The following is a 27,895-nucleotide window of genomic DNA, read 5'->3' on the forward strand; positions in this document are numbered from 1 at the left end:
TATTAGCAAAAGCAATGTTCATATACAAATATCACTCCTATTCTGGAAGAATCAACTATTTTTTAGTAAAAAATCAGAATAGAATGTTTATTAGCCCATTAGTTTTGAATACCTCCTGCAAAATCAGACACATGTCACTCTAAAGCAAACCTAACAGATCATTTGAAGCAAAAATCTTATCAAGAAACATTAACTTTACCACAAAGCATAGCAATCAAAGTGCTTTCCAAAATCCTATCTAATGCTAGCAATCATTGTATTATATAATCAGTTAAGCCCCCAAAGTATAGGGAAAAAACATACACTTGACCATTTTCAATCACAAGTTCTTTAGAGAATAAAATATTCTTTGAACAAAACCTCATGAGAGCTAGAATTCCCTTTTCAATATATGGTCTCTCCTAGAGCTGTAACTAAATATTACTGAGTGGCAGAAAAACAAATCTCAAGAAATGATGGACTTAAAAAAATTTAATTGTAGAAAGCACAAAGCAAATCCTAATAATACCAATTTTAAAATGATAGCTCCCCTGCTTCGAGAGAAGCAAATATAAATACTCACAGTAATGACTAAAAGACCCACCTGTATCGATATGTTGAGCTTCTGATGGACTTTAATAAGCATAATCACTAAGAAACTTAAATTAGAAAGTCAGTTTTATTTAGTAGTTGATTAAATCATTAAATTCATAGATTGTGAAATTAATAGTTCAATTTTAATCAAAACTTTTTAAAGTCAAATTCAATACTGTATAACACAGAACACAAAACTAATTTTGTTAAATCTTTAGATGTCCTATATTTAAATTCTATTAATTCTATGGCATTAAGTACAATAACAATATGCCATTCATTTACCAATCATATCTTTCAAACCCATACATTGAATAGGAGGAATTTCATTAATATAAAAGTAAAATTAAAGTCATCTGGGGCCATCTGGGTGGCTCAGTAGGCTAATAAGTGCCTCCAGCTCAGGTCATGATCTCAGGGTCCTGGGATCGAGCCCCCGTTTCTCCCTCTCCCTCTGCTCCACCCCACTGCTTGTGCTCTCTTCCTCCCTTTCTCTCTCTCTCTATCTCTCAAATAAATAAATAAAATCTTTAAAAAAATAATAAAATAAATAAAAAATAAAGTCGTCTGGGTTCATATTTCTTAAATACCAACAAAGGACTCAACATACTCAGTTTGGACCTTTCCAAAATTATCTTCTATATTTGTGTCACATCTCTTGAAACAGGGGAGCTATCACTGTCCAACTGGTTTATTAACACTTCATGTATCCTAACCTACACAATCTCTAAGACCCCCTCCAGCTCTAAAAAGCTTAGTTACATACTTAATTATACTAAGTTATACAATTATTATTTTTAAGTCTCAAAAGTTCCTGAAGTCTTTGCATATTATTAACAGCACCTTGATCTCACTAGTAAAGCTAGAGAGGAAAGTGGCTTTAATTTTCTCTTGCAATGCAACAGAGAAAATAAAGACTAAGACTTGAATAATGACCATGAACATGACCTAGACTGGAAAACAAGCTGTTACCTCAAAGGGAGAGAAAAATTACCTGTAGGTAATTAATGCTTCCCATCTATATTCTATAAAATACTGAAACTATTATGTTCAAAAGAAAGATAAGTGTAGGAAAGACACACTGAGGTACATGGGATCGTGAGATGTCATTAAAACAAAGTTTCATTTCCAAAAGCAAAAGGTAAAATCCTCCTGTTTCTCTTCAGTCAAAACCAATCATGCATTCAAAGCAAAGATAATAATAGCCAGGTTTGAGGATGCAAAACTAGAAAAATTCTTTTATGGTTTAAAATTTTTAATTTGACAGATATCTCTTCCAAGAAAAATTTTCAAACACTTTGCCCCCACCCCAAAATCCACTAATCTATTAGAAAAGAAAACAATAAAGGAATATGTACAAGAAAAATATATTTAGGAAAAGTGCTAGATGAATTTTTATAAAAAGGAAAAACACTGTAGTTACTCGTAAAGTAATAGTATTTTCATGAAATAAAATTTCATTAAATAACTCTTAAATTTCATATTATGGCCAGGTAAAGTGATAGAGAACAACAGTTCTAATCAGAAAACAGAACAAGTTAGAAAGCTCATTATTGGGAAGGGGGAAAAAAGAGAGGAGCAAAAGAAATAGAAAGATGGAAGAAATAAGGCATAAAGCTATGGGTTTAAGAGAGATGAAAAATAGAGAGGGAAGTACAGTTAGGTTGAAGCATATAAACTGTAGATCACTTAGGTACAACCTGAATCATTAGCTCTTCAAGAAGGAACTATTATTCATGGATCTGTGACAACGTCTAGTAATCCATCAAGCTTTGCAGAAACAATTAGTCATCAATCTTCCGTGCTATGATTGGAACAATAGTGCTTCATAGGATGAGGCCCAAACAAGCAAACAAAGGTTGCCCATGAGCTGCAACCTGCCTTATTTCAGACCAATGTGCCAAATCGTAAAAGTTGAAAAAGAAAAACCCATTAGCACCATGTGAAATTTTTTCATCACCAAGCACCAGTACCCTCCACGGTGAATTGAGCCAGTCTTCTTTTATTTGTATCTAGTCACTGGAATGCTAGAAGACCAAATTAGGATAATCCATGCAACTTATATTGATGACTGTCTCCCGTGTCACATTCTTGGTTTTAACTCTGGCTAACTTTCCAAACTGCTGAATACAGGGTCTATAGCAAGAAGACCAAATCAGCTCAATGGCTCTGCCATGTTTTTCTCCACCACTGATTCACCTCCTGAGCCAGGAGTCAAGGGGTGGAACAACCCATGAAATTTAGGGTAGCATGTAAGAGTAAACAGGCAGTAGAGTATGCTACCCAGAGAGCCCTAAACTTCCTAAAACTCCACATCTAAAGTATTCAAACTACAAATGCAACCAAGGAGCAAACAATAATATCAGTTCCTGAATCAGAACGCATTGAATATCCTGGGTTGAATGAAGACCACATATAAAATTAGATCATTTGAAAGTGATAGAATTTAAGTTTTATCTCATCACAATCTTTCCATCTGGGCAGCATTGATTTGGCCACCACTTCTTAATATAATCCAGAGACTCCATCTTTTTTGACAAGGAAAAAAAAAATATTCGTTTTCTTCAATAACTGGTATCACTAAGAGTTGAAAGTGAAGTAGCCAAGTCTCTGCAGAAGGGATTTATGTGGGGACAAGACAAAGAAGACACCAGGTATTACTGTAGATGTTATGCCCTCCCTCTTGAGATTCCCAGCCAACTGCAGAATAGCAGTGTGCTGCATCAACCAAACACATGAGTCAACGAACGTCTGCGGAGGCAAGCACCATAGTGGAGTCTTCATATGTCAGATGAATTACATTAACCTCAATGCACTCACAATCTCTTGGGACAGATGATGCATGTTAGATTTGGGTGAGTGTTATGCTAAACTATGATGAAAATGCTAAACTAAGTATGAAAGAAACAAACTTGGGGGGCGACTGGGTGGCTCAATCAATTAAGTGTCTGCCTTCTGCTCAGGTCATGATCTCAGGGTCCTGGGACTGAGCCCCACGTCGGGGTCCCTGGTCAGTGGGATGTCTGCTTCTCTCTCTCCCTCTGCCCCCTCCCCCCCCAACTGTGCTCTCTCTTTCTCTCTCTGCTCTCAAATAAATAAATAAAATATTTAAATAATTTTTTTAAAAAGAAACATAGTTGGGAAAAGGCAAAATTCTGACTAGGAGGATGGGAGAGTGGGGAAAGAGGGAATCATGGAAGGCTTCACAGATTGCAAGCTGTCAGAGCAGGGCGTTACAGGATACATAGGAGTTTACTAATGGAACAAAAGAAAAGGAGCAGTTCAGCCCATGAAGGTCAAAAAAAATGAACAGCCTGAACGAAAGCAAGAAGATATGAAAATATACAATGTGTTTAGGAAGCCAAGAGCACCCTAAGGGGCTGAAGCAAGAGAGTTAGAGGGCAGTGGACACAGAAGCCGGAAGAGTTAACATGGAGACACAGAGAAAGAGGCCTTAGATTATATGGCAAGAAGCTGAACTTCATTCTGAAAACAACAAGGAGACGTTGATGGCTTTTTAATAAAGTGAGGATGACAAGAGCAGATCAATATCTCAGGAAGACAAATGTGGCGATGGTGTGAAAGCTGGATTATTGGGGAATGGAGACAAAATGATCGGGTACAAAATGACTACAAAGGGGATTTTTGAAATCATTAGATCTATTGATTATAAACCCTGATCCCCCTCTCACCTAGGTAACAATGCCAAAAGAAAGAAAGAAAGAAAGAAAGAAAGAAAGAAAGAAAGAAAGAAAGAAAGAAAGCCCTGAATAAATTCTAAAATAGTCTATAATTCAGTTTTCACTAATTCAATTAGTTTTCCCAATTTTTCTAAAGAAGAGAGGTTTTATTACATACATCTTTGTTGTAATCAGCATCTCTGGTTTTGAAATTTTATATCAATGGCACTAAAATTACTTTCATGCTATTATCTCATGGCATGTAGTGAGGGGGGAAAAAAACCTGTTAAACATCAAATTTGACCCAATAAAGTAATTGCCATAGGGTTTTCTTTTTTATCCTTACCATTACAAGTTCTTCCTGTAATTCACTGCAACTTTTTTCATTATACTGGAGTCTCTTTGAAAGGTCTATAATTACTTTCTTCTGTTCCTCGATCTCTTCATTTAGTTTCTTGTTTTTGGAGACATACTCTCTTTCTAATCTGAAAAGTTAAAGTGTTAGAGCAGATTTTTCAAATATGGTTTTACCAAGTCCTATCATCCAGCTTTAACATGACTGGCAGATGTATTATCTGTCATGTTTTTGTGCTAAAGGCCACTTCTCATTTTTTCAAACAAAAAGGATTGCATATTTTTAAATGAAAGACTTTAAAGGACTAATACCTCACCCCTTTCTTTAGCAGATATTTTACTATGCCCAAGGTTATAAACAAAATCGATTTGGTTAGTGTTGTTTTGGTCTCACCATTATTTAAGATGAACAAAACCCACCCACCACAGTTCAATTAGCTCAGAAACTGCCTCAAGACAGAAAACAGTTCTATCAAACAATTTTCAAATTAAACTATAACATTAGAAACCAAACAAATGTTTTATTTCTGAATGTCCACGCAAGTGGAACTAATGTGATGGAAAATGGAAAATCCAAAGGAAAGAATCATCGAAAATCATTCACATTCAGTGTGAAAACACATGAAATTCTTTACTTTTTGTTCTTTTTCAAGTTTTTATTTAAATTCCAGTTAGTTAACATACAGCGTAATATCAGTTTCAGATGTAGAATTTAGTGATTCAACACTTCCATACAACACCCAGTGCTCATCACAAGTGCCTTCCTTAATGCCCATCACCCATTTAACCCATCCCCCACCCACCTCCCCCTCCAGCAACCCTCAGTTTGTTCTCTATAGTTAAAAGTCTCTTATGGTTTGTCTCCCTCTCTTTTTTTTCCTCTATGGTCATCTGTTTTGTTTCTTAAATTCCACATATGAGTTAAATCGTATGGTATTTGTCTTTCTCTGACTTATTTCACTTAGCATAATAATCTCTAGCTCTATCCATGTCATTGCAAATGGCAAGATTTCATTCTTTCTGACGGCTGAGTAATATTCCATTGTATATACCACTTCTTCTTTACCCATTTATCAGTCGATGTACATTTGGGCTCTTTCTATAATATGGTTATTGTTGAATAATGCTGCTATAAACATCAGGTAGCATGTACCCCTTTGAATCTGTATTTTTGTATTCTTGGGTAAATACCTATAGTGCAATTGCTGGACCATAGGGTAGTTCTATTTTTAACTTTCTGGGGAACCTCTATACTGTTTTCCAGAGTGGCTGCTCCAGTTTGCATTCCCACCAACAGTCTAAGAGGGTTCCCCTTGCTCCTCATCCTCACCAACATCTGTTGTTTCCTGTGTTGCTATCTTAGCCATTCTGACAGGTGTGAGGTGATATCTCATTGGAGTTTTGATTTGTATTTCCTTGATGATAAGTCACGTTGAACATCTTTTCATGTGTCTGTTGGCCATCTGCATGTCTTCTTTGGAAAAATGTGTACTCATGTTGTCTGCCCATTTTTTAACTGGATTATTTGTTTTTCGGTGTTGAGTTTTATAAGTTCTTTATAGATTTTGGATACTAAGCCTTTATCAGATATGTCATTTGCAAATGTCTTCTCCCATCCCATAGGTTGGTAACTTTTAGTTTTGTTGATTGTTTCCTTCATTGTGCACAAGCTTTTTATTTTGATGAAGTCCCAATAGTTTATTTTTGCTTTTGTTTCCCTTGCCTCAGGAGACTTATCTTGTAGAAGTTGCTATAGATTGGGGCATCCAGGTGGCTCAGCTGGTTGAGCATCTGACTCTTGGTCTCAGCTCAGGTCGTGATCTCAGAGTTATGAGATCGAGCCCCACAACGGGCTCCCTGCTCAGCGCAGAGTCTGCCAGAGATTTTCGTTTCCCATCATTCTGCCCCTCCCATTCATGCCCTCTTGCTTACTTTCTCTCTCTCTCTCTCTTAAATACATCTTTAAAAAAAAAAAAACAATAAGTTGCTACAGATGGTGTCCAAAAGGTTACTGCCTATATTCTCCTCTAGGATTTTGATGGTTTCCTGTCTCACATTTAAGTCTTTCATTCATTTTGAATTTTTTTGTGTGTACGGTGTAAGAAAGTGGTCCAGTTTCATTCTTTTGCATGTTGCTGTCCAGTTTTCCCAGCACTTTGTTGAGATGACTCTCTTTTTTCTATTGGATAATTTTTTCTGCTTTGTCAAAGATTAGTTGACTTTATACAGTTGTGGGTCGTTTCTGGGTTTTCTATTCTGTTCCATTGATCTATGTCTGTTTGGGGGCCAGTACAATACTGTCTTGATCCCTATAGCTTTGTAATATAACTTCAAGTCCGGAACTGTGATACACCCAGTTCTGCTTTTCTTTTTCAAGATCGCTTTGACTATTTGGGGTCTTTTGTGATTCCATACAAATTTTAGGATTGTATGCTGTAGCTCTGTGAAAAATGCTGGTGGTATTTTGATAGGGACTGCATTAAATGTGCAGATTGCTTTAGGTAGGATAGACATTTTAACAATATTTGTTCTTTCAATCCATGAGATTGGAATTGAGATCTTTTCCAACTGGAATTGAGTTCTTTCAATCCCCGAGAAATGGAATGTTTTTCCATTTCTTTGTTTCATCTTTGGTTTCTGTCATAAGTCTTTTATAGTTTTCAGAGTTTGTTAGGTTTATCCCTAGGTATCTTATGGTTTTTGGTGTAAATGGGATCGATTTCTCATTTTTTTTTTCTGCTGCTTCATTATTGGTGTATAGATTTCTGTATGTTGATTTTATATCCTGAGACTTTACTGAATTCTAGCAATTTTTTGGTGAAGTCTTTCAGGTTTTCTACCAGTATTATGTCATCCATAAAGAGTGAATATTTGACTTTCTTCCTTACTGATTTGGACGCCTCTTATTTCTTTTTGTTGTCTGATGGCTAAGGGTAGGACTTCCAGTACTACATTAAATAACAGTGGTGAGAATGTACATCCCTATTTTGTTCCTGACCATACAGGAAAAGCTCTCAGTTTTTCCCCATTGAGGATGATATTAGCGCTGGGTTTTTTGTATATGGTCTTTATTATGTTGAGGTATGTTTTCTCTATCCCTACTTAGTTGAGGGCTTTTATCAAGAATGGGTGCTGTACTTTGTCAAATGCTTTTTCTGCATCTATTGAGAGGATTATATGGTTCTTATCCTTCTTTTGTTAATGTGATGTATCATGTTGATTGATTTGCAAATATTGAACCACCCTTACAACCCAGGAATAAATCCCCCTTGATTGTGGTGAATGATTCTTTTAATGTACTGTTGGATTTGATTTGCTAGTATTTTGTTGAGAGTTTTGATATCCATGTTCATGTTCTCTTTTTTAGTGGAGTCTTTATCTGGTATTGGAATCAGGGTAATGCTGACCTCATAGAATCAGTTTGGAAGTTCTCCTTCCCTTTCTATTTTTTTGGAATAGTTTGAGAAGAATAGATATTAAGTCTTCTTTCAATGTTTGGTAGAAGTCCCCTGTGAAGCCATCTGGCCCTGGACTTTTGTTGGAAGATTGTTGATTACGGATTCAATTTCTTTGCTGGCTATCAGTATGTTCAAATTTTTCTATTTCTCCCTGTTTCAATTTTGGTAGTTTATATGTTTCTATGAACTTATCCATTTCTTCCAAATTGTTGACATATAATTTTTCAGAATATTCTCTTGTAATTGTTTATATATCTGTGGTGTTGGTTGTTATTTCTCCTCTCTCATCCGTGCTTTTATTTAGTTGTGTCCTTTCTCTTTTCCTTTGGATATTAATTTTTTCAAAGAACCAGCTCCTGGTTTCATTGATCTGTTCTACTGGGGGTTTTTTTGTTTATTTGTTTGTTTCTATATCATTTATTTCTGCCCTAATCTTTATTATTTCCCTTCTTCTGCTGGGGTTAGGCTTCATTTGTTGTTCTTTTTCTAGCTTCTTTAAGTATAAGGCTAGGTTACTTATTTGAGGTCTTTCTTGCTTCTTGAAGTCCGCCTGTATTGCTATATACTTCCCTCTTAGGACCACTTTTGCTGCATCCTACAGGCTTTGGACCATTGGGTCTTCATTTTCATTTGCTTCCATGTATTTTTTTTATTTCTTCTTTAATTTCTTGTTTGACCAATTCATTCTTTAGTAGGATGTTCTTTAACCTCCATGTATTTGTGGTCTTTTCAGGTTTTTTTCTTGTGGATCACTTCATATTTCATAGCATTGTGGTTGGAAAATATGCATGATATGATCTCAATCTTTTTGCACTTGAGGCCTGATTTGTGACCTAGTATATGATCTATTCTGGAGACTGTTCCAAATGCACTTAAAAAGAATGGGTATTCTGATGCTTTAGGATGATATGTTCTTTTAAAAAAAAAAAAGATTTTATTTATTTATTTGACAGAGAGAGACAGACAGACAGCAAGAGAGGGAACACAAGCAGGGGGAGTGAGAGAGGAAGAAGCAGTCTCCCAGCGGAGGAGCCTGATGCGGGGCTTGATCCCGGGACCCCAGGATCACGTCCTGGGCTGAACGCAGACGCTCGACAACTGAGCCACCCAGGCGCCCCTAGGATGATATGTTCTGAATGAATATATCTGTTAAGGCCACCTGGTCCAGTGTGTCATTCAAAGCCATTGTTTCCTTGTTGATTTTCTATTTAGATGATCTGTCCAATAATGTAAGTGGGGTGTTAAGTCTCCTACTATTATTATGAATTCCTTTATGTTTGTTATTGTTTTACATATTTGGATGCTTCCAAGTTGGGAGAATAAATATCCACAATTGTTAGATCTTCTTGTTTGATAGACCCCTTAATCATGATATGATGCTCTTCTTCATCTCTTGTTACAGTCTTTGGTTTAAAATCTAGTTTGTCTGTGGTGCCTGGGTGGCGCAGTTGGTTGAGCATCTTTCTCTTGGTTTCAGCTCAGGTCATGATCTCAGGGTCTTGGGATCAAGCCCCACATCAGGCTCTGTGCTCAGTGTGGAGTCTGCTTGGGATTCTCTCTCCCTCTACCTCTGTTCCTCCCACTCATGCTTTCACTCTCTCTAAAATAAATAAATAAATCTTTTTTAAAAAATTTTTTGATTAAAATAAATAAGTAAAATCTAGTTTGTTTGTCTGATATAAGTATGGCTCCTCTGGCCTTCTTTTGGTGTGCTCTTGCATGGTAAATGTTTTTCCCCCCTCACTTCCAATCTGCAGGTGTCTTTAGGTTTAAAATGAGTCTCTTGGGGCACCTGGCTGATTCAATTGATAGAGCATGCAATCCTCGATCTCAGAGCTGTAAATTCGAGTCCATATAACATATAGAGATTACTTAAAAATAAAATATTTTAAAAATAAAAAATAAATATAAAATGTGTCTCTTGTAGGCAACATATAGATGGGTCATGTTTTTTTATCCATTCTGACACCCTATGTCTTTTGATTGGAGCATTTAGTCCATTTACATTCAGACTAATTATTGATAGATATGAATTTAGTGCCATTTTATTACTTGTTTTGTCATTCTTTCTGGAGATTTTCTCTTTTCCTTTCTAGTCTTTGTTGCTTTTGGTCTTTCTCTCCCAAAGAGTCCCCTTTAATATTTCTTGCAGGGCTGATTTAGTGGTCACAAACTCCTTTAGTTTTAGGGGCGCCTGGGTGGCACAGCGGTTAAGCATCTGCCTTCGGCTTAGGGCATGATCCCAGCGTTATGGGATTGAGCCCCACATCAAGCTCCTCCGCTATGAGCCTGCTTCTTCCTCTCCCACTCCCCCTGCTTGTGTTCCTTCTCTCTCTGGCTGTCTCTATCTCTGTCGAATAAATAAATAAAATCTTTAAAAAAAAAAAAAACTCCTTTTGTTTTTGTCTAGGGGCGCCTGGGTGGCACAGCGGTTAAGCGTCTGCCTTCGGCTCAGGGCGTGATCCCGGCGTTGTGGGATCGGGCCCCACATCAGGCTCCTCAGCTATGAGCCTGCTTCTTCCTCTCCCACTCCCCCTGCTTGTGTTCCCTCTCTCGCTGGCTGTCTCTATCTCTGTCAAATAAATAAAATCTTTAAAAAAATAAAAAAATAAAAAAATAAAAAAATAAATAAAAAAAATAAAAAAAAAAAAAACTCCTTTTGTTTTTGTCTGGGAAACTCTTTATCTTTCCTCCTGTTCTGAATGACAGCCTTGCTGGATAGAGTATTGTTGGCTGCAGATTTTTCCCATTCAGCTTGTTGAACATATCATGTCACTCTTTTCTGGCCTGCTAAGTTTCTGTGGAAAGATCTGCTGCTAACTTTATTGGTCTTCCCTTATAATCTGGGGACTTCTTTTGTCTTGATGCTTTTAGGATTTTTTTCTTTATTTCTATATTTTGCAAATTTAACTATACTATGTCGTGGTGTTGGCCTGCTTCTGTTGATTTTGATTGGAGTTCCTGAAGCCTCCTGGATTTGGATGTGTTTCTTTCCCCAGATTAGGGAAGTTTTCAGCTATAATTTCCTCAAACAAACCTTCTGCCCCCTTTTCTCTCTCTTCTTTTTCTGGGACTCCTATGATATGGATGTTATTACGCTTTTTGGAGTCACTGAATTTCCCAAGTCTACTTTTGTGATCCAAGATTTTTCTTTCCCTCTTTTGTTCAGCTTCATTATTTTCCATAATTCTATCTTCTATATCACTTATTCCTTCCTCTGATTCTTTCATCCTTGAGGTTATTACATCCACTTGGTTTCAAATCTTGGTTATCACATTTTTTATTTCAGCCTGATTTGTTTTTAGCTCTTTTACCTCTGTAGTAAGGGTCTCCTGATGTCTTCTATGCTTTTCTCAAGCCCAGTTACTATCCTTATGACTGTTGCTTTAAATTCAGGATCAGGCATATATTACTTATATCTGTTTCGATTAGATCCCCAGCCATGACCTTATCTTGCTCTCTCTTTGGGGATGAATTCCTCCACCTTGACATTTTGCCTCGGTCACTGTCTTCTTCTGTATGTTAGGAAAGCCTGTTATGCTCCCTGCTCCTGAGAGTAATGGCCTTATAAAGAAGAGGTCATATAATGTCCACGGCCTGGCACTTCAGGAAGTATCTCTGGTGTGCACTCTGCTGCCGTGTTTTGGTTGCTCTATTCCTCAGGTCAGTGGTCTGCAGAGTTTCTCCTTGCCTGAAGTGGGAAGTGTTTGGACCTTGGCCACAGTATGGCGTGTTTTAACTATGTGTGCCCTGGTCTGCTTGTTAAGAAACCTGATGCTATTTCCACTAGAACTGAAGCTTTGCAGAACTCTGTGGTCAGTAGATGTGGTGCTTGAAGGGGTTTATGCTGGTCTTCTGGGGGAGGGGCCCATTGCACTGGTTCTTTGGCACACTTGCCTAAGAAAAGCAGTACCAGTGGAGTGCAGGGGGGCGGGGCTTGGTATAAGCAGGTTAGGCAGCCAGTGTTGGTGCTGTGCTGTTTACTGAAGTTAGCTTATGCTGAGGGGCAGGGGAGGGAAATGGTGCCAGCCAACTCCTTTGTCCCTGGAGTAGGGAATTCCTGCTTGCTGCTGGGAAGCCCTCCCAGAAGACTGAACAATTTCCCCCTCATGAGTCCCAGGTGTTCTTTAGGTCACTGCCTTCACATTGTGTCCACATTGCTTGCCCACCTGGAGAGTGCAGTGCACTATGGGCTCTATTACTGCCAAGCTGGCTGAGTTTTAAAATTCCAAGCTTTAAGGACCTGGTGTGGTGGGGAGCTGCAGTGGTCTTCTAGGGCAGGGTTTCACTGTGCGGGAACTGATGCAGGTTTGACCCAGAAGAGCAGTCACACCAGAGCATTGGAGCTGAGAACACACACTAAAGAGCCAATGTCCAGATTAGCAACCCTCAGCAGATGTCTCTAGAGAGGGAAATGGCACCCGCTGGCACTTTCATTCCCAGAGAGGCAATGTCACCTCTTTAGATGTGCTCTGAGAAGGGCAAACCTCTCCTCGTGCGTCTCAGGCAATCCTCAGATCATACCATCTGCCCCCAGGTTACCTGGGTGCCTTCTCCACAGGAACATTGCAGCACCTTCACGGCTCCACGCCAGCCACACTGTGAACCTCTAAAACTCCAGTAAGCCCCACTGGTTGCAAAAACCCATGAAAATCAGCCCCTCTCATTTCCCCAGGCAATAGCTTTGGGGAAGTATTCTTGTGCGTTTCCCTGTGCACTCTTCTCTCGTTCACCTTTTTCCATGACCGGGGCTCCTTCCCCTCCACAGCATCTGCGATCCATTTCTCCCCCAAACCACATGTCCGCACTTCCTACCTTCCACAAAGTGGCCTCCTCTCTCCCTCCAGTTACGCAGTTTGTTCTGTCAGTGCTCAGATCGATTTTTGGGGTATTCAGAATGATTTGACATTTATCTAGCTGTGTTTGAGGGACCAGACAAGCCTAAGGTCTGCCTACTAATCCTCCATCTTAGCTCCCCCCTGCCCCACCACATGAAATTCTTTTCAAAAGATTTGCCTTCCTATTTAAATTTTGCTCAGGCTGGCATTAAATTGTATTTACATTCTTTTTTTTTTTAAGATTTTATTTATTTATTCGACAGAGATAGAGACAGCCAGCGAGAGAGGGAACACAAGCAGGGGGAGTGGGAGAGGAAGAAGCAGCCTCATAGCGGAGGAGCCTTATGTGGGGCTCGATCCCATAACGCCGGGATCACACCCTGAGCTGAAGGCAGACACTTAACCGCTGTGCCACCCAGGCACCCCTTAAACTGTATTTACATTCTTGTATGGGCATCTGATGAAAGGCAGCTTAGAAGTACCTCAGTTTAAAATTTGTTGCATATAATCCACCAAATGGGTAATTTTAATTCAAATTAAAGGGTTGTCACTATTTTTAATCTGAGATCTTCCTGATAAACATAGTAGACCTGTTTCCTATGATTTTTAAAATTGTAATGCAGGAGATAAAGTGATTCAGCATAAACAAATCCACCACTACATTCAGCCTATAATCAAATAAAGAGCTAATTCTTGAATGGCACATGATCTCACTCTCAACAGTCAACAGTCCTTTCTCTAGGATGGAACACAGACAATTCTAGTGCCAACCCTTTTGTATATTCTCCTTTGGATCAAGGATATTCCAAAGTAGAGTAGTTAAATATATATACTTCCCAGAAAGTAGAACTAAATAATAAAAATGGATTGAAGTAAAGAAAAGATAACAAATACATTCAGGAGTCCCAACATATAAATAATAGAAGTTCCAAAAAAAGAGAAGGTGAAGAAAACAAAAGAGAAGAAATCAGCAAAGTAATAAATACAAAAGAATTTCCTAGGAATGAATTACTTGAGTCTTTAAAATTGAAGGAGCTGTGTGAGTACCCAACATGAATGAAAAAAGACAATCCATGCAAGGCCCATCATCATGAAATTTCAGAACACTGGGAACACAGAGAAAATTCTAGTGTCCATAGGGTATGAAAATACATATACATTGTTACTTTATCATGTGTTATAATGTAAGATCAGTAAACCATTTCTAGATATTCCCCCATGTTTCCAGACTTGGTGACCACTCTGTACAAGTTTCCAGTGGAAAATATGGACCACATACAAAAGATCAGGAATCAAACGACTTTAGACTTCTTGACACCAGAACTTAATGAATACCCAAGTGAACTAGGAGAAAGGGTAAAGGTCAAATAAAGACATTTTCAGAATGCAAATTTCAAAATTTTTCCTCTGATGTAGCATTTGTCAAGAAGCTACCCTACAAAGAGAGTAAATCAAACAGGGAGGAAGGCATGAGACTAGTAAGAAAAGAGATCCAAAACAGAAGAGAAGCAGAGGCATCCCAAGGAAGATGGTGACAGGAAGTCCTAGGGATGACAGTGGCAGGGAACCTAAAAAACAATCCATCCAGAATGGAGAAGGTAGAGAGAAGAGTCCAGGATGGATGTCTCTTACAAGAAACTTAAAACGACAGAATTGCTGAGGTGTAGGAACATAATGAGAGATTTTCAGTCCTGTTAGAGTTTAAGAATAATTCAGTGATTGGTGCATATAAACTAATCCAATTTAAAATGAGGCAATTACTGGGGTGTCTGGGTGGCTCGGTTGGTTAAGCATCTGACTCTTGATTTTGGCTCAGGTCATGATCTCAGGGTTGTGAGATCAAGCCCCGTGTTGGGCTCTGGGCTGGGCATGGAGCTACTTAAGATTTTTCCCTCTCCCTCTCCCTTTGTCCTTCTCCCCTCCCTCTCTTTCCCTCTCTAAAATTAAATAAATAAATAAATAAATAAATAAATAAATAAATAAATATTAAAAAAATAAAATAAAATGAGGCAATTACTAACTATTCATTCATTTGAAAATTCAGTAAATCTTTATTTACCAGCTCTTCTGTGCTAGGCACTATTCTAGGCATTGGGAACCAGCAATGAACAAAACAAAGGTCCTATCCACATAAGAGGAAAGACAATACACAACAAAGAATATAATAAGCTGTGCTATGAAGAAAAATAAAGATGAGTTACCAAGAAAAAAAAGTTATAGAAAAAAATACCCCAAAATAGAACCCCACAGAAAGGATGGGGGAAGGGAGGAATAAGAATGTGCTGTGTGGGAGAAGTGTACAATAGAGATAATAAGTAAGCAGGGGGAAGGGGGGTGCCAACAGATAATATCTAAAGGTGGAAATTGAAAACATGGCAGGATATGCATGTTATTCAGAAACAGGAAGTTAAACATCAGAAGAAACAGCAATAAGAATTAAAAGCAGTTGCCTCAAGGAAGTGGAAATGGGTAGCAGAGAGCAAGGGGCATGAAACTGTTGACCTTGCAGTGCTGTTTTACTTTTTAGACTATGTACAAGCTAAACTTGATAAAGTCACAATTTTAACTAAAAATTTAATTAAAAATTATTACCACTCAGCAAATATAAAATTAAATGCCTCTGTCATTTGATGCTGGGTTCAAGCTCGAACTGGGTCCACTAAAATGGGGGGACACTCCTCACTGTCGGCAATGTCACGCACAACCCAGGAAGTTGTCAGCTCCTAGGTTTTGCCAGAAGCCTAGGGCAAAGAATCAGGCAGGACTCTCTTCTTCAAAATCCATGACAAAGACTCACCCACCTTCTGTTCTGAACTTCCCAAAGCAGGGAGTTCACTAGGTTCCCAAAGAAGCCTATTATTTCATTATTGAAATCTTTAATCACTTGCAGGTCCTAATCATTACCTCAAAGCAACAGTAAAGAAGCCTGCACTATATTCTGCATAAAGGCCCTTCAAACATATTTATATATAAATGGACAGATTCAAACAATGGTTCAAAGGCAATAAAGAGGATAAGTCTTAAGAATAACATTCACAGAATGTCATCTAAGTCATCCCAGAGGAAGCAAAAAACTTCAGTTCAGAATTACTCGTTTAGGGGCGCCTGGGTGGTTCAGTTGGTTACGCATCTGAGTTTGCCTCAGGTTGTGATCTCGGGGTCCTGGGATCAAGCCCAGCATCCGGCTCCCTGCGTAGTGGCTCCCTGCTTAGCGAGGAATCTTGCTTCTCCCTCTCCCTCTGCCCCTCCCCCTGCTTCTGTGCATGCTCTCTGTCTCTCTCACTCAAATAAATAAATAAAATCTTTAAAAAAAAAAAAAAGAATTACTGGTTTAAAATATTATAAGCATTACTACTAAAAGTAGTAATTTTAAATTTTTCAACACCAGTCTTTTTTAATTTAAATTCAATTAATTAATATATAATGTATTATTAGTTTCAGAGGTAGAGTTCAGTGATTCATCTGTCTTATATAACACCCAGTGCTCATTACATCACGTGCCCTCTTTAATGTCCATCACCCAGTTACCCCATCCCCCCACCTACCTCCCCTCCAGCAACCCTCAGTTTGTTCCTATGATTAAGAGTCTCTTATGGTTTGTCTCCCTCTCTGATTTTGTCTTGTTTTATTTTTCCCTCTCTTTCCCTATGATCGTCTGTTTTGTTTCTTAAATTTCACATATCAGTGAGATCATATGAATATTGTCTTTCTCTGATTGACTTATTTCACTTAGCAAAATACCCTCTAGTTCCATCCACCTCGTTGCAAATGGCAAGATTGCAATTTTTTTGATGGCTGGATAGTATTCCATTTTGTGTGTGTGTTTATATATGGTGTGTGTGTATATATATATATATATACATACACACACACACACCATATCTTCTTTATCCATTCATCTGTCGATGGACATCTGGGCTCTTTCCATAGTTTGGCTTTTGTGGACATTGCTGCTATAAACATTGAGGTGCAGGTGCCTCTTCGGATCACTACATTTGTATCTGTGGAGTAAATACCCAGTAGTGCAATTGCTGGGTTGCTGGGTACCTCTATTTTCAACTTTTTGAGGAACCTCCATACTGTTTTCCAGAGTGGCTGTACCAGCTTGCTTCCCACCAACAGTGTAAGAGGGTTCCCCTTTCTCCGCGTCCTTGCCAACATCTGTGGTATCCTAACTTGTTAATCTTAGCCATTCTGACTGGTGTGAGGTGATATCGCCTTGTGGTTTTGATTTGGTTTTCCCTGATGCTGAGTGATGTTGAGCATGTTTCCATGTGTCTGCTGGCCATTTGGATGTCTTCCTTGGAGAAATGTCTGTTCATGTCTTCTGCTCATTTCTTGATTGGATTATTTGTTCTTTGGGTGTTAAGTTTGATAAATTCTTTATAGATTTTGGATACTAGCCCTTAATCTGATAAGACATTTGCAAGTATCTTCTCCCATTCTGTCTGTTGTCTTTTGGTTTTGTCGACTATTTCCTTTGCTGTGCAAAAGCTTTTTATCTTGATGAAGTCCATATGGTTCATTTTTGCCTTTGTTTCCCTTGCCTTAGGAGACGTGTCTAGCCAGAAGTTGCTGTGGCTGAGGTCACAGAGGTTGCTGCCTGTGTTCCCCTCTAGGATTTTGATGGATTCCTGTCTCACATTGAGGTCTTTCATCCATTTTGAGCCTATTTTTCAACCGCAATCTTTCAAGTCAGTCTTTCAAGTGCCACCTTTATGATTTTGCCACACCCACAATAATCACTATTATTTAATAATACTTTAATTCATTTCTTAAGTTAAATGAAGTATTTTAAGAGAAACCTTTATACTGTTGTTGTAAATGGAAAACCCTTATCTGTTTGTCATATACAAACTAACATTAAACATAGATACATAACTCTAAGGCACCAACCTATTATGTCATGTACCAATGGCGGTATGCATTTCACCCTACGGGGAAAAATGGTTTAAAATATCTACTATCAAATTTTTTGGAAACATATTAAAGAATTATAAACTTCTTAAAGCATGTCCTACAGAACATTCCAGATGAAAGGCTTTTGAATTGAAAAAGGTTAAAATCAGTAGGAGTCAAAAAGACCCTGACTACCACTTACTAGTTATGTGTCCCCATTAAGCCTCAATTTTCACATCTGTAAAACAGGGATTAAAGGAGCAGCTACTTCATAGGGAGTTCTATAAACTGAATGAAATCAAGCAATGCTAGAAAGCAAGTGAGCCACAATGTATACCAACCACTAAGAGTGGTATTAGCCCCGACTACGAATATTTCTGTAGCTTGAGAAAATCTCAAACATTACCCATCTCACACAGACCTTTTTAGGTGGCCCAGAAATCAAGATCTTTAAAGATACTGTATTACATCAGTAAATGGAAAATTTATTAACATATTTACTCTCTAGGGTAAAAACTGCATTTCAGAGACTACTTGGAATAGCCATTATACTTCGAAATCCAAAAAAAGCATTTCCACTATACACAGAGAAGTATAGTTACGTTTTATGAAATCCTTTATCCCCAATCTAGCACTGACATTAATGAGAGCTATATCTAAAATGCTACACATTCATACTTATGTAAGTTTCATAAATTCTTTATAAAGAATTTTACAGTAAAACACTTACAAACTTAGTTTTGCAAAGCTCTCTTGTGCATTATGCTTTTCTCGCTCATACGCACTTTCAACTTCTTTGAATTCATTCTTGATCATTTCCAAATCTGCAACAGCTTCTGCTTGGCTGGCCTTTTCTACCTGCAAAGCACCTTCAAGGTCTCGAATCCGTAACTACCAAATAACAGAGAAGTAGTTAAAACAAGCAAGGAACTGCTAGCATCAAAGACTAGTCAAATTGAATAGAGTCCTTTATCAGCAGCAGTTTATCATTCATCCAAACACTGCATCCTTCCTGCTTTGGTTTCAAAAGGAAAATAAACAAAAGACAGTGTATTCCCTTTCTCAACGTGTTTAATGGAAGGGAGGAAGAGTGGAAGAATGGTTAACTGTGCTATGGAAATGCCTAATCAAAGTGCCGAATTCTGACCTACTAGTCCATTTGGATACTTCTTTTATAAAACATAACGAAATTAGTGGTTTTGGAAAACAAAAGGGAAGTATTCTTCCTCTCATGAGAAACAGCATTACATTCACATCTTTAGAAACCCATGAAAGCTAACAGATCTTTTTTATTCCTAGAGATTTTTTACTGTAGAAAAGTAAAACTTTTATTATCAAATAATATGATTTGACTAAAATATTTATGAGTGTAGTTATATCTAAGATTTGATATCTAGGATTTGCTTCAAAATGATATGAGGATGGGGAGTAGATGGGGGCAACAAATAAAAAATACAATTGACTGGAGGTAAATCTTGAAGGGATGGCTACGCGCGGAGTTCATTTTGCCATTCTCTCCACTTTTGCATATACTTGAAACTTTACATAATAAAACACTTTGAAAACTAGATTCTATGTAAACATTGACAGAGTAAACAAAGTACATTCCCATAAAAGAATAATATGCAACTTTATAAAAAAAAAACTGCGAAACAACTTTTGAAAAGGAGGTTCTCTGTGTGGTGTTAACATAGACTGAAAAAGCAAAGTCCAGATCAGTGTATGTAGTATGCTGTATTTTGGGTAAACAAGTGGAAAAAATTAAGTAGCAGGCAAGAGGGTAGAGCGAAGGGAGAGACAGGAGTGAAAGCAAGAGTTCTCGATCATTTAATATTGTTTTGATTTTTGAACTTTGTGGATGTTTTACCTTTCCCAGAAAATTAAATTAAAAATAAAAAATAGACCGCTAAGGCTCAGAAAAGTGGGGAGTGGTAGAAAATGCTTTACACTAAATAGAATACGGGCTTTAGAACCATAAAGCTCACATTTAACTTCCAGCTCTACAAATTAACTTATGTGACTTTTGGCATGTTACTAAAACACCGAAGGCCTGAGATTCCTCATCCGTAAACAATAAATAATATTAATAATAATACTAAACAGACTATCTACAGGGTTGTTACAAAGATCTAATGAGGTAATATTCACCTAACATATATTTAATATTACACATGTATGTATAATATTTATTTAATAAATGTTTGGATAAATATTTATTAAGCACTTAATATGTGCCAGGCAGTGACCTAGTCCTCAAGATACTATACAATAATCATGAAAATAGTCTTAGTTTTGAGGAGGTCCTCGTCTTTAGGAGAGGAGAGACCATGACAGAATGTGATAAGTGTCTCCTGTCCCAGGAGCAGGCACAAAGGGCCACGAAATCAGAGAAAAGCTATGAACAAGCCTCCTGGGGTTGGCAAAAGACAATGCGAGCTAAGAAAGATGACGTCACCAAGAAAAGAAGCCTAGAACAACATGAAAATTAATCCATACAAACAATAAGCACTAGAATTATTATTTGTAATTATTCAAAAGTATTTTGGAATAATCAAAACATTCTTACACTAAAATAAGGACATAGAATAGATCTGGTGATACAGCTTGATATATTTTCAAATTTGGTCTTTTAAACTTTATTTTTCTTTGCTATTTTGTCTAAATTCAATGTTGACAAGTAAAATAATAAATCTAGGAAACATTTTCTTCTGCCTGCATTGCTATCTTCTCTCAGAAAATAAGCACACTCAATCGCAAACGATAAACCAATCCAACTGAAAGAGAAGTAGGCTTCAAATTAATAATTCTGAGTCAACTCTTTGATTCTACTTTCTCATTTTTATGAGAACAAATTTAACAACAGAATACTTCAAACATACATTTAACTACAGTTTATGACAAGATGATGATTAATTACAACTATTTAGTGGTCTCATTTGCTTTTAAACTAATCTGAAACTGAATTTTACTAGGTGTACCTCATTGAAAATACTTGTCAATATTTATAGATATATGATTCAAATATAAACTTTGGCTTTTTTTCTGAGTCATAACATGAAGTTAAATATCAAATATTAATTTTAAACTATACGAGTAAAAAATATACATGTAACAATTTTTTATTTTTGTAGCTATTAACTATATATCCCCTGGCAAAAATTGTAACTACAATGAAAAACTTAATTTTGAATTATACTTCTTTCATAAATTTAAAACGTTAGCCTTACTGCTTATTGATGTCATTTTGGGTGATTCAATCATTTAAAAAAAAGAAAAAAGCTTAGGGACACCTGGGTGGCTCAGCTGGTTACGTGTCTGACTCTTGATCTCAGTTCAGGTCTTGATCTCAGGGTCGTCAGTTCTAGCTCTGCATTGGGCTCCACGCTTAACTTGCACAAGTTTGCTTAAAATACAAATGCACTCAAATACATGGGCCTGAGAATTTTGTGGGTAAAGGGGGCATTTCATTAAAGATAAAGGTTTTTTTTTAATTTATTATAAAATTCTTATAAGCTTAGTTGCATCCTATATTAAGACCTGTTTAAACAATTAAAATTTAATGTAAGGGAAAAATCTAAGTCTTAAAAAAAAAATCCGAATTAAATTAAGAAATTGAGGGGTGCCTGGCTCAGTCAGTAGGGCTTGCAACTGTTGATCTCAGGGTTCTGAGTTCAAGCCCCATGCTGGGTGTGGAGCCTACTTGAAAAAAAATTAAATTAAGGAACTTAGATTTCTGGAACTTTATATGAAACTTTATACACAATATAGGCCATGGGCCAGACTTGGTCCATGAGCAGTAGTTTGCCAATCCCTAGTTGGAATGCCTTCCTTTCCCTTAGAAATCACTTCTCATTCTCTAAGACCTAGAGGACACTTTCCTTAGGATGCCTTCAACAAATATCCCTCTCAGATTTCATCTTTATTATGCTCTCATAGTATTTTAGTATTTTATATTTCTATCCATACATTTATCTGTATAATCTATATAGAAGTTAAATATACAGTATTTCTGATAATGGAAGTAAGTTCCAAGAGTACTCTCTTCACCTTTATACCTTCAGCTCTTAATACAAGTGATAAGAAATGGCCACAGGCTATATACTCAATAAATGAAAGTGCATATTTTTTAAGTGTTTTCAAAAAGAAATTCATCCCATGGCTGTTGATGAAAAGAACACTATGATCAGCAAGTCTTTCTGTAACAGGCCAGATGGGAAATATTTTGGACTTTGCAGGCCATAATGTCTCTAGCGTAACCACCCCCCTTTGCCACTGCAGCATAAACGCCCCACAGAGAAGACAAAACCTCCCTTGAACAGGCAGTGGGTGAGATTGGGCCTGTGGGCGGTAGTATGCCAACCCCTCCTCTAATAAAACCATCCTCAACTATCTCCTGAGAGCAAATAGAATAATGAGTGTCTTAATGATATGAGACCATTATTTTTTTTTTAATTTTATTTATTTATTTGAGAGAGAGACAGCGTGGGGGAGAGGCCAAGGGAAAGGGAAAGAATCCTAAGCAGACTCTGCACTAAGCTCGGAACCCATCGTGGGGCTCGATCTTATGACCTTGAAACCAAGAGTCAGGGCCTTGGGGTGGCTGGGTGGCATAGCGGTTAAGCGTCTGCCTTTGGCTCAGGGCGTGATCCCGGCATTCTGGGATCCAGCCCCACATCGGGCTCCTCCGCTATGAGCCTGCTTCTTCCTCTCTCACTCCCCCTGCTTGTGTTCCCTCTCTCGCTGGCTGTCTCTATCTCTGTTGAATAAATAAATAAAATCTTTAAAGAAAAAATAAAAAAGAGTCAGGGCCTTTCCTGACTGAGCCACGCAGGTGCCCCTATGCTACCCATTCTATACCTTAACTGTCTGAACAGAATGCTGCTTTTCCCAACTTAATTAAATCCATACCAAAAAATTTTGCTTATGTTTTACCTGAATAATTTCAGAATTAAATTTTGATTCCAAATGTGCTGCTCTTTCTGCTTCAATATTTTCTTCTAATTTCCTCACTCTTAGAGTAGTTGCCTGAAAACAAATTAAAAGTTTAAACACACAAACGTTGGTATTTAAAGTGGATATGGATCTTTGCAACAACAGGGATGGAGCTAGAGAGTATAATGCTAAGCGAAATAAGTCACTTAGAAAAAGACAAATACCGTATGATTTCATTCATATATAGAATTTAAGAAACAAAACAAATGAACAAAAGAAAAAAGAGAGACAAAGCAAAAAACAGACTTAACTATAGAGAACAAACTGGGGGTGACCAGAGGGGAGGTGGGTGGGAGGATGGGTGAAACAGGTGAAGGGGATTAGGAGCACACTTAATCATGATGAGCACTGAGTAATGTATAGAACTGTTGATCGCAACATTGTACACCTGAAACTAATATAGCACTATATGTAAACTATACTGGAATTAAAATTAAAAATTTTTAAAAACGTGAATATGGATCACACTTTAGATTACTCGTTTTTCTTCTGCTTTTGCAAGACTGTAAAAGGCATGTTAAAATATCATGTGAAAATCATGCTCGGGAAGAATGCTCCAAACCTTGCTTTTTTTTTCTTTTTTATTGACATATAATCCATACATAATAAACTGCACATATTTAAAAGTGTGTAATTTGATAAGTATATATACACACCCATGAAATCACTGCCATAATGAAGACAAGAAATACTTCCAGGACCTCTAAAGGATTCCTTATATCTCTTGGTAACTTCTTCATCCAGCCCTTCCCACCCCACCCCCATCCCCAAGTAACCACTGATCTGCTTTTTGTCACTATCGATCACTGTATTTCCCAAATTTTCATATAAATTGAGTCACACAGCATGTGTTCTTTATTGCGTGGCTTCCTTCTCCCAGCATAACTATTTTGAGAATCACCATGTGGTTGCATTTATCAATAGTGTATTCCTTTTTATTGTTAAAGTGTTCCACTGTGTTGATACACCACACCGATTTATCTGTTCACCAGTTGATGTACATTTGAGTTGTTTCCAGTCTGGGCTATTACAAATAAAACTGCTATGGGCCTTCATGTACAAGAGTTTGTATGGGCAAACACTTTGATTTCTCGGAGGTAAAAAGTGAAGGAAAGAATGATGGGGTCACATGGTGGGTGTATGTTTAATGTTTTATGAAACTCCCAAACTTTTCTAAATTGTTTATAATTTTATACATCCTCACCAACACTTGGCATGGTCAATGTTTGTTTTTTCGTTTTGGGGGGAAAGGAGGTTTAAGACATTCAAAGAGGCATGTAATGGGTCTTCCATTTCAGTTTCAATTTGCATTTCCCTAATGACTAATGACATTGAGCATCTTCTCATATATTTATTCACCATCTGTAGATCTTCTCTGGTGAAGTATCTGTTCAGATCTTTTCCCCATTTTTTAATTGGGTTTTTGTGTTCTTATTATTGAGTTTTGAGAGTTTATATAATCTGCATACAGGTCATTTACTGGATATGTGATTTCCAAGTATTTACTCCAAGTCTACAACTTGTCTCTTCATACTGTTAACAGTGTCTTTCGCAAAGCAAAAGTTTTCTTCATGATGAAGCCCAATTCATCAATTTTTAGGCAAGAGACAACTTCTGGCCAGAAGCAGAGGTCAGGAGCTTTATTTCTGAATGCCATTTCTGTTGAGAAAATGCAACCGTGGGAAGCACTGGATTCCTAGTCCCTAAAAGGGAACTGGTCATGACCAAAAGCCTGTTGAGGGCTGGGCAAGTAGGGCTACAGGGATCCCCAGTTGCAGATGTCTCAGGATAATAGTAGCAAACAAAAGCCATGCCTAGAGTCCTGTCCGTCAAATAAAGATGGTTCAATAGTGGTGGAGTAAGGCATTACTAATTTGATTTCCTTTTCAAGTAAAATCTGGGCAAGAAATTATCACTTAGCTTAAGCTAAAGTTTTTTTAAATGCAAAACTTGATTAATTGATTTTGCCTTTCCTTCACAATTTTTTTTTACAGAATCATAGCAAGAAGCAGCATAAGTAAAAACTGGATCATTCACAAATTAAGCAAGCCATCTGTGAATAAGTAAGAAATGACTAGACTTATCTTTGAGCAAAGCAGATTCCCATAATATCTTGTTATAGAACACAGCATAAACACAAACATCCCTTCTCTAGAGGCCTTTGTAGATACCTCTTACTACTAATGGCCTTCATTGTCAGAAAGCAATTCTGCTTCAGGATTCAATCACTCTGTGTTTCACAAATATGAAACTCACAAACTATTTTTTCCACACTGACGTATTTGCTTTACTTAGATTCTGCAACCCTGTCAATAATATTTCTTAAAGTGTTAACTCATTTTTTTAAAAGATTTTATTTATTTATCAGAGATAGAGAGCATAAGCAGGGGCAGAGGCAGAGGGAGAGGGAGAGGGAGAAGCAGACTCCCCGCTGAGCAGGGAGCCCCATGCGGAACTCAATCCCAGGACCACAGGATCATGACCTGAGCCAAAGGCAGATGTTTAACCAACTGAGCCACCCAGGCGTCCTGAATTAACTCATTCTTAATAAGTTACTAGAAAAGACTTTGTTTCTAGAAGGCAGACAAAGCAATAAGTCCCGATGTGATCTTTTGGGTCTAAAGATAATTTAAACCCAAAACAATAAAATGATTTTTAAGTTAGTAAAGTACAATATCTTTAAAGGTAAAATCTGACATGTATATCCCATACTACTAGAGTATTTAGAAGTAACAGGCATTCCACTGAAAGATGAAGCTGGTAAATATTTATAATTTCGTCTGATAACTCAAGACTCAAGATTCAAAAAAACTGGAAATGAAAAAATATAAAACTAAAGAGTTATTATTATTTTTTAGGTGTAATAATAATTGGTATTGGGGTGCTTGGCTGGCTCAGTTGGTAGATTATACAACTCTTGATCTCAGGGTCATGAGTTCAAGCCCCACACTGGGTGTAGAGCTTACTTTTAAAAATTTTTTTTTTAATAATTGATATATTTTTTTAACTCCTTTCTTTTTTAAATATATACAAAAATGTTCATGGATGAAACTATATGATGGTGTCTGGATTTGCTTTAAAATAGTCAAGCTGGGGGTTACAAGAGGAAGCTGATATTCATAAAATAATATTGGCCACTAGTTGATCATTATTAAAGCCGAGTGATAGGCACATGGGGTTCATTTTAGTATTCTCTCTACTTTCATGCATGATTGAAATTTTCCATATTGAAAAAATTTTCAAACAAAAGCAAAGGAAGTATGGTGGGAAACTATGGTGCTGGAGTCATTATTTATCTAACAAAATTCTATTTTGATGACCAAGAATCATTAGAATGAATTAAGCCATTCATGCCTAAGCAGAAAAAGTCAGTGGGATGGTGGGAGTTTAAATCAATCAATTCCTATCTATATTGTTGAAATATTAAGATAATCAAAGACAATATTCCCTTCATACTCACTACCACCTTTCTCAAAACATGTTTCACACCAAATATTAGTCCCATGGGATGTGATTAGCTATTATACGAAAAAGCAATTTCATCATCATAAGGGTGTGAAAAACACAGGATTAAAGCCAAACAATTTTACTAAAGCACTCTCAAAAAGTCAACATGACCATCTTGAAAAGGAAGAACAAAGTTGGAATACTCCCATTTCCTGATTTCAATATTACTACAAAGCTACAGTGATCAAAACACTGTAGAACTGGCATAAGGACAGACACACTGATCCATAAAAAGGAACCGAGAGTCCAGAAATAAACCCATGTATCAATGGTCAATTGATTTTTGACAAGAGAGCCAAGACAATTTTTTTGAAAGATTTTATTTATTTATTTGACAGAGAGAGAGACAGCCAGCGAGAGAGGGAACACAAGCAGGGGGAGTGGGAGAGGAAGAAGCAGGCTCCCAGCAGAGCAGGGAGCCCAATGCGGGGCTCAATCCCAGGACTCTGGGATCACGCCCTGATCCGAAGGCAGGTGCTTAACGACTGAGCCACCCAGGCACCCCAAGCCAAGACAATTCAATGAAAGAATCACTCTTTCATTAGGCAGTGCTGAGACAATGGGATATATACATGCAAAAGAATAAATTTGTATCCCTACCTCATATCATATATAAAAATGAATTCAAACGGATCAATGGCCTAAATATAAAAGCTCAAACCATATAACTCTTAGAAGAAAACAGAATTCATGACCTCAGATTTGGCAACAGATTCTGAAATATGACACCAAAAGCATGAGTGACAAAAGAAAAAAATTGGACCTCATTAAAATTTTCAATTTTGAGCATCAAAGAACTTAATCAAAAAGTGAAAGCAATATAGAGAAAAGGAGAAAATAATCATGTATCTGATAAGAGTCTAGTATGCAGAATATACAAAGAACTCTTACAATAAAAAGATAAACGTTTCAATTTTTTTAAAAATGAGTAGGGGCACCTGGTGGCTCAGTCAGTTAAGTGTCTGCTTCTCCCTTTGCCCCTCCCCTCACTCGCATTTCCTTCTCTCTCTCTCTCTCTCAAATAAATAAAATCTTTTTTAAAATAAAATAAAAAAATAAATGAGTAAAAGGCTTGAATAGACATTTCTCCAAAGAAGATACAAAAACAGCCAGTAAGTATATGAAATGATAGCCAACATTATTAGTTATCAGGGAAATGCACACCCAAACCACAAAGAGATATATCTTCATGCACACTAGGCTAGCTATAATTTTTAAAAATGGAAAATAATAAGTATTGGTGAGGATGTAGAGAAATTGGAAACCTCATACATTACTGGTGGGAATGTAAATGGGTACCACCACTATGGAAAACAGTTTGTCAGTCTCTTAAAAATTTAAACAGAGTTACCATATGATCCAGCATTTCCACTCCTGGGTATATACTCCAGAGAAATAAAAACATGTTCAAACAAAGACTTATACTAACTGTCCATATCAGCATTTTTTTCATAATAGCCAAAGGGTAGAAACAACTTAAATGTCCATCAACTGAACAAAGTATGGCATATATCCCTACAATGGAATTTTATTCAGCCAAAAAAAAAAAATTAAGTACCAATACATGCTATGACAAAGATGAACCTTGAAAATA

The 27,895-nt window shown here is 37.2% G+C and overlaps 1 protein-coding gene across 3 annotated transcripts in view; it reads right to left on the reverse strand.

The window, feature by feature from the left end:
* Positions 1 to 27,895, reverse strand: part of CCDC171 (coiled-coil domain containing 171) — a 293,932-nt gene that overhangs the window by 211,485 nt on the left and 54,552 nt on the right. For all 3 annotated transcript variants that reach the window (XM_087869628.1, XM_045780223.2, XM_045780224.2), the window contains 3 exons: positions 22,735 to 22,827; positions 18,533 to 18,693; positions 4,600 to 4,738 (listed from right to left, as the gene is read on the reverse strand). In XM_087869628.1, coding sequence (XP_087725754.1) covers positions 4,600 to 4,738; positions 18,533 to 18,693; positions 22,735 to 22,827 — 393 coding nt within the window. The remainder of the gene's footprint in view (positions 1 to 4,599; positions 4,739 to 18,532; positions 18,694 to 22,734; positions 22,828 to 27,895) is intronic.

This window comes from Ursus americanus, chromosome 18 (genome assembly GCF_024610735.1).
Source record: "Ursus americanus isolate L20-20 chromosome 18, mUrsAme1.1.p, whole genome shotgun sequence".
Classification (NCBI taxonomy): Eukaryota; Metazoa; Chordata; class Mammalia; order Carnivora; family Ursidae; genus Ursus; species Ursus americanus.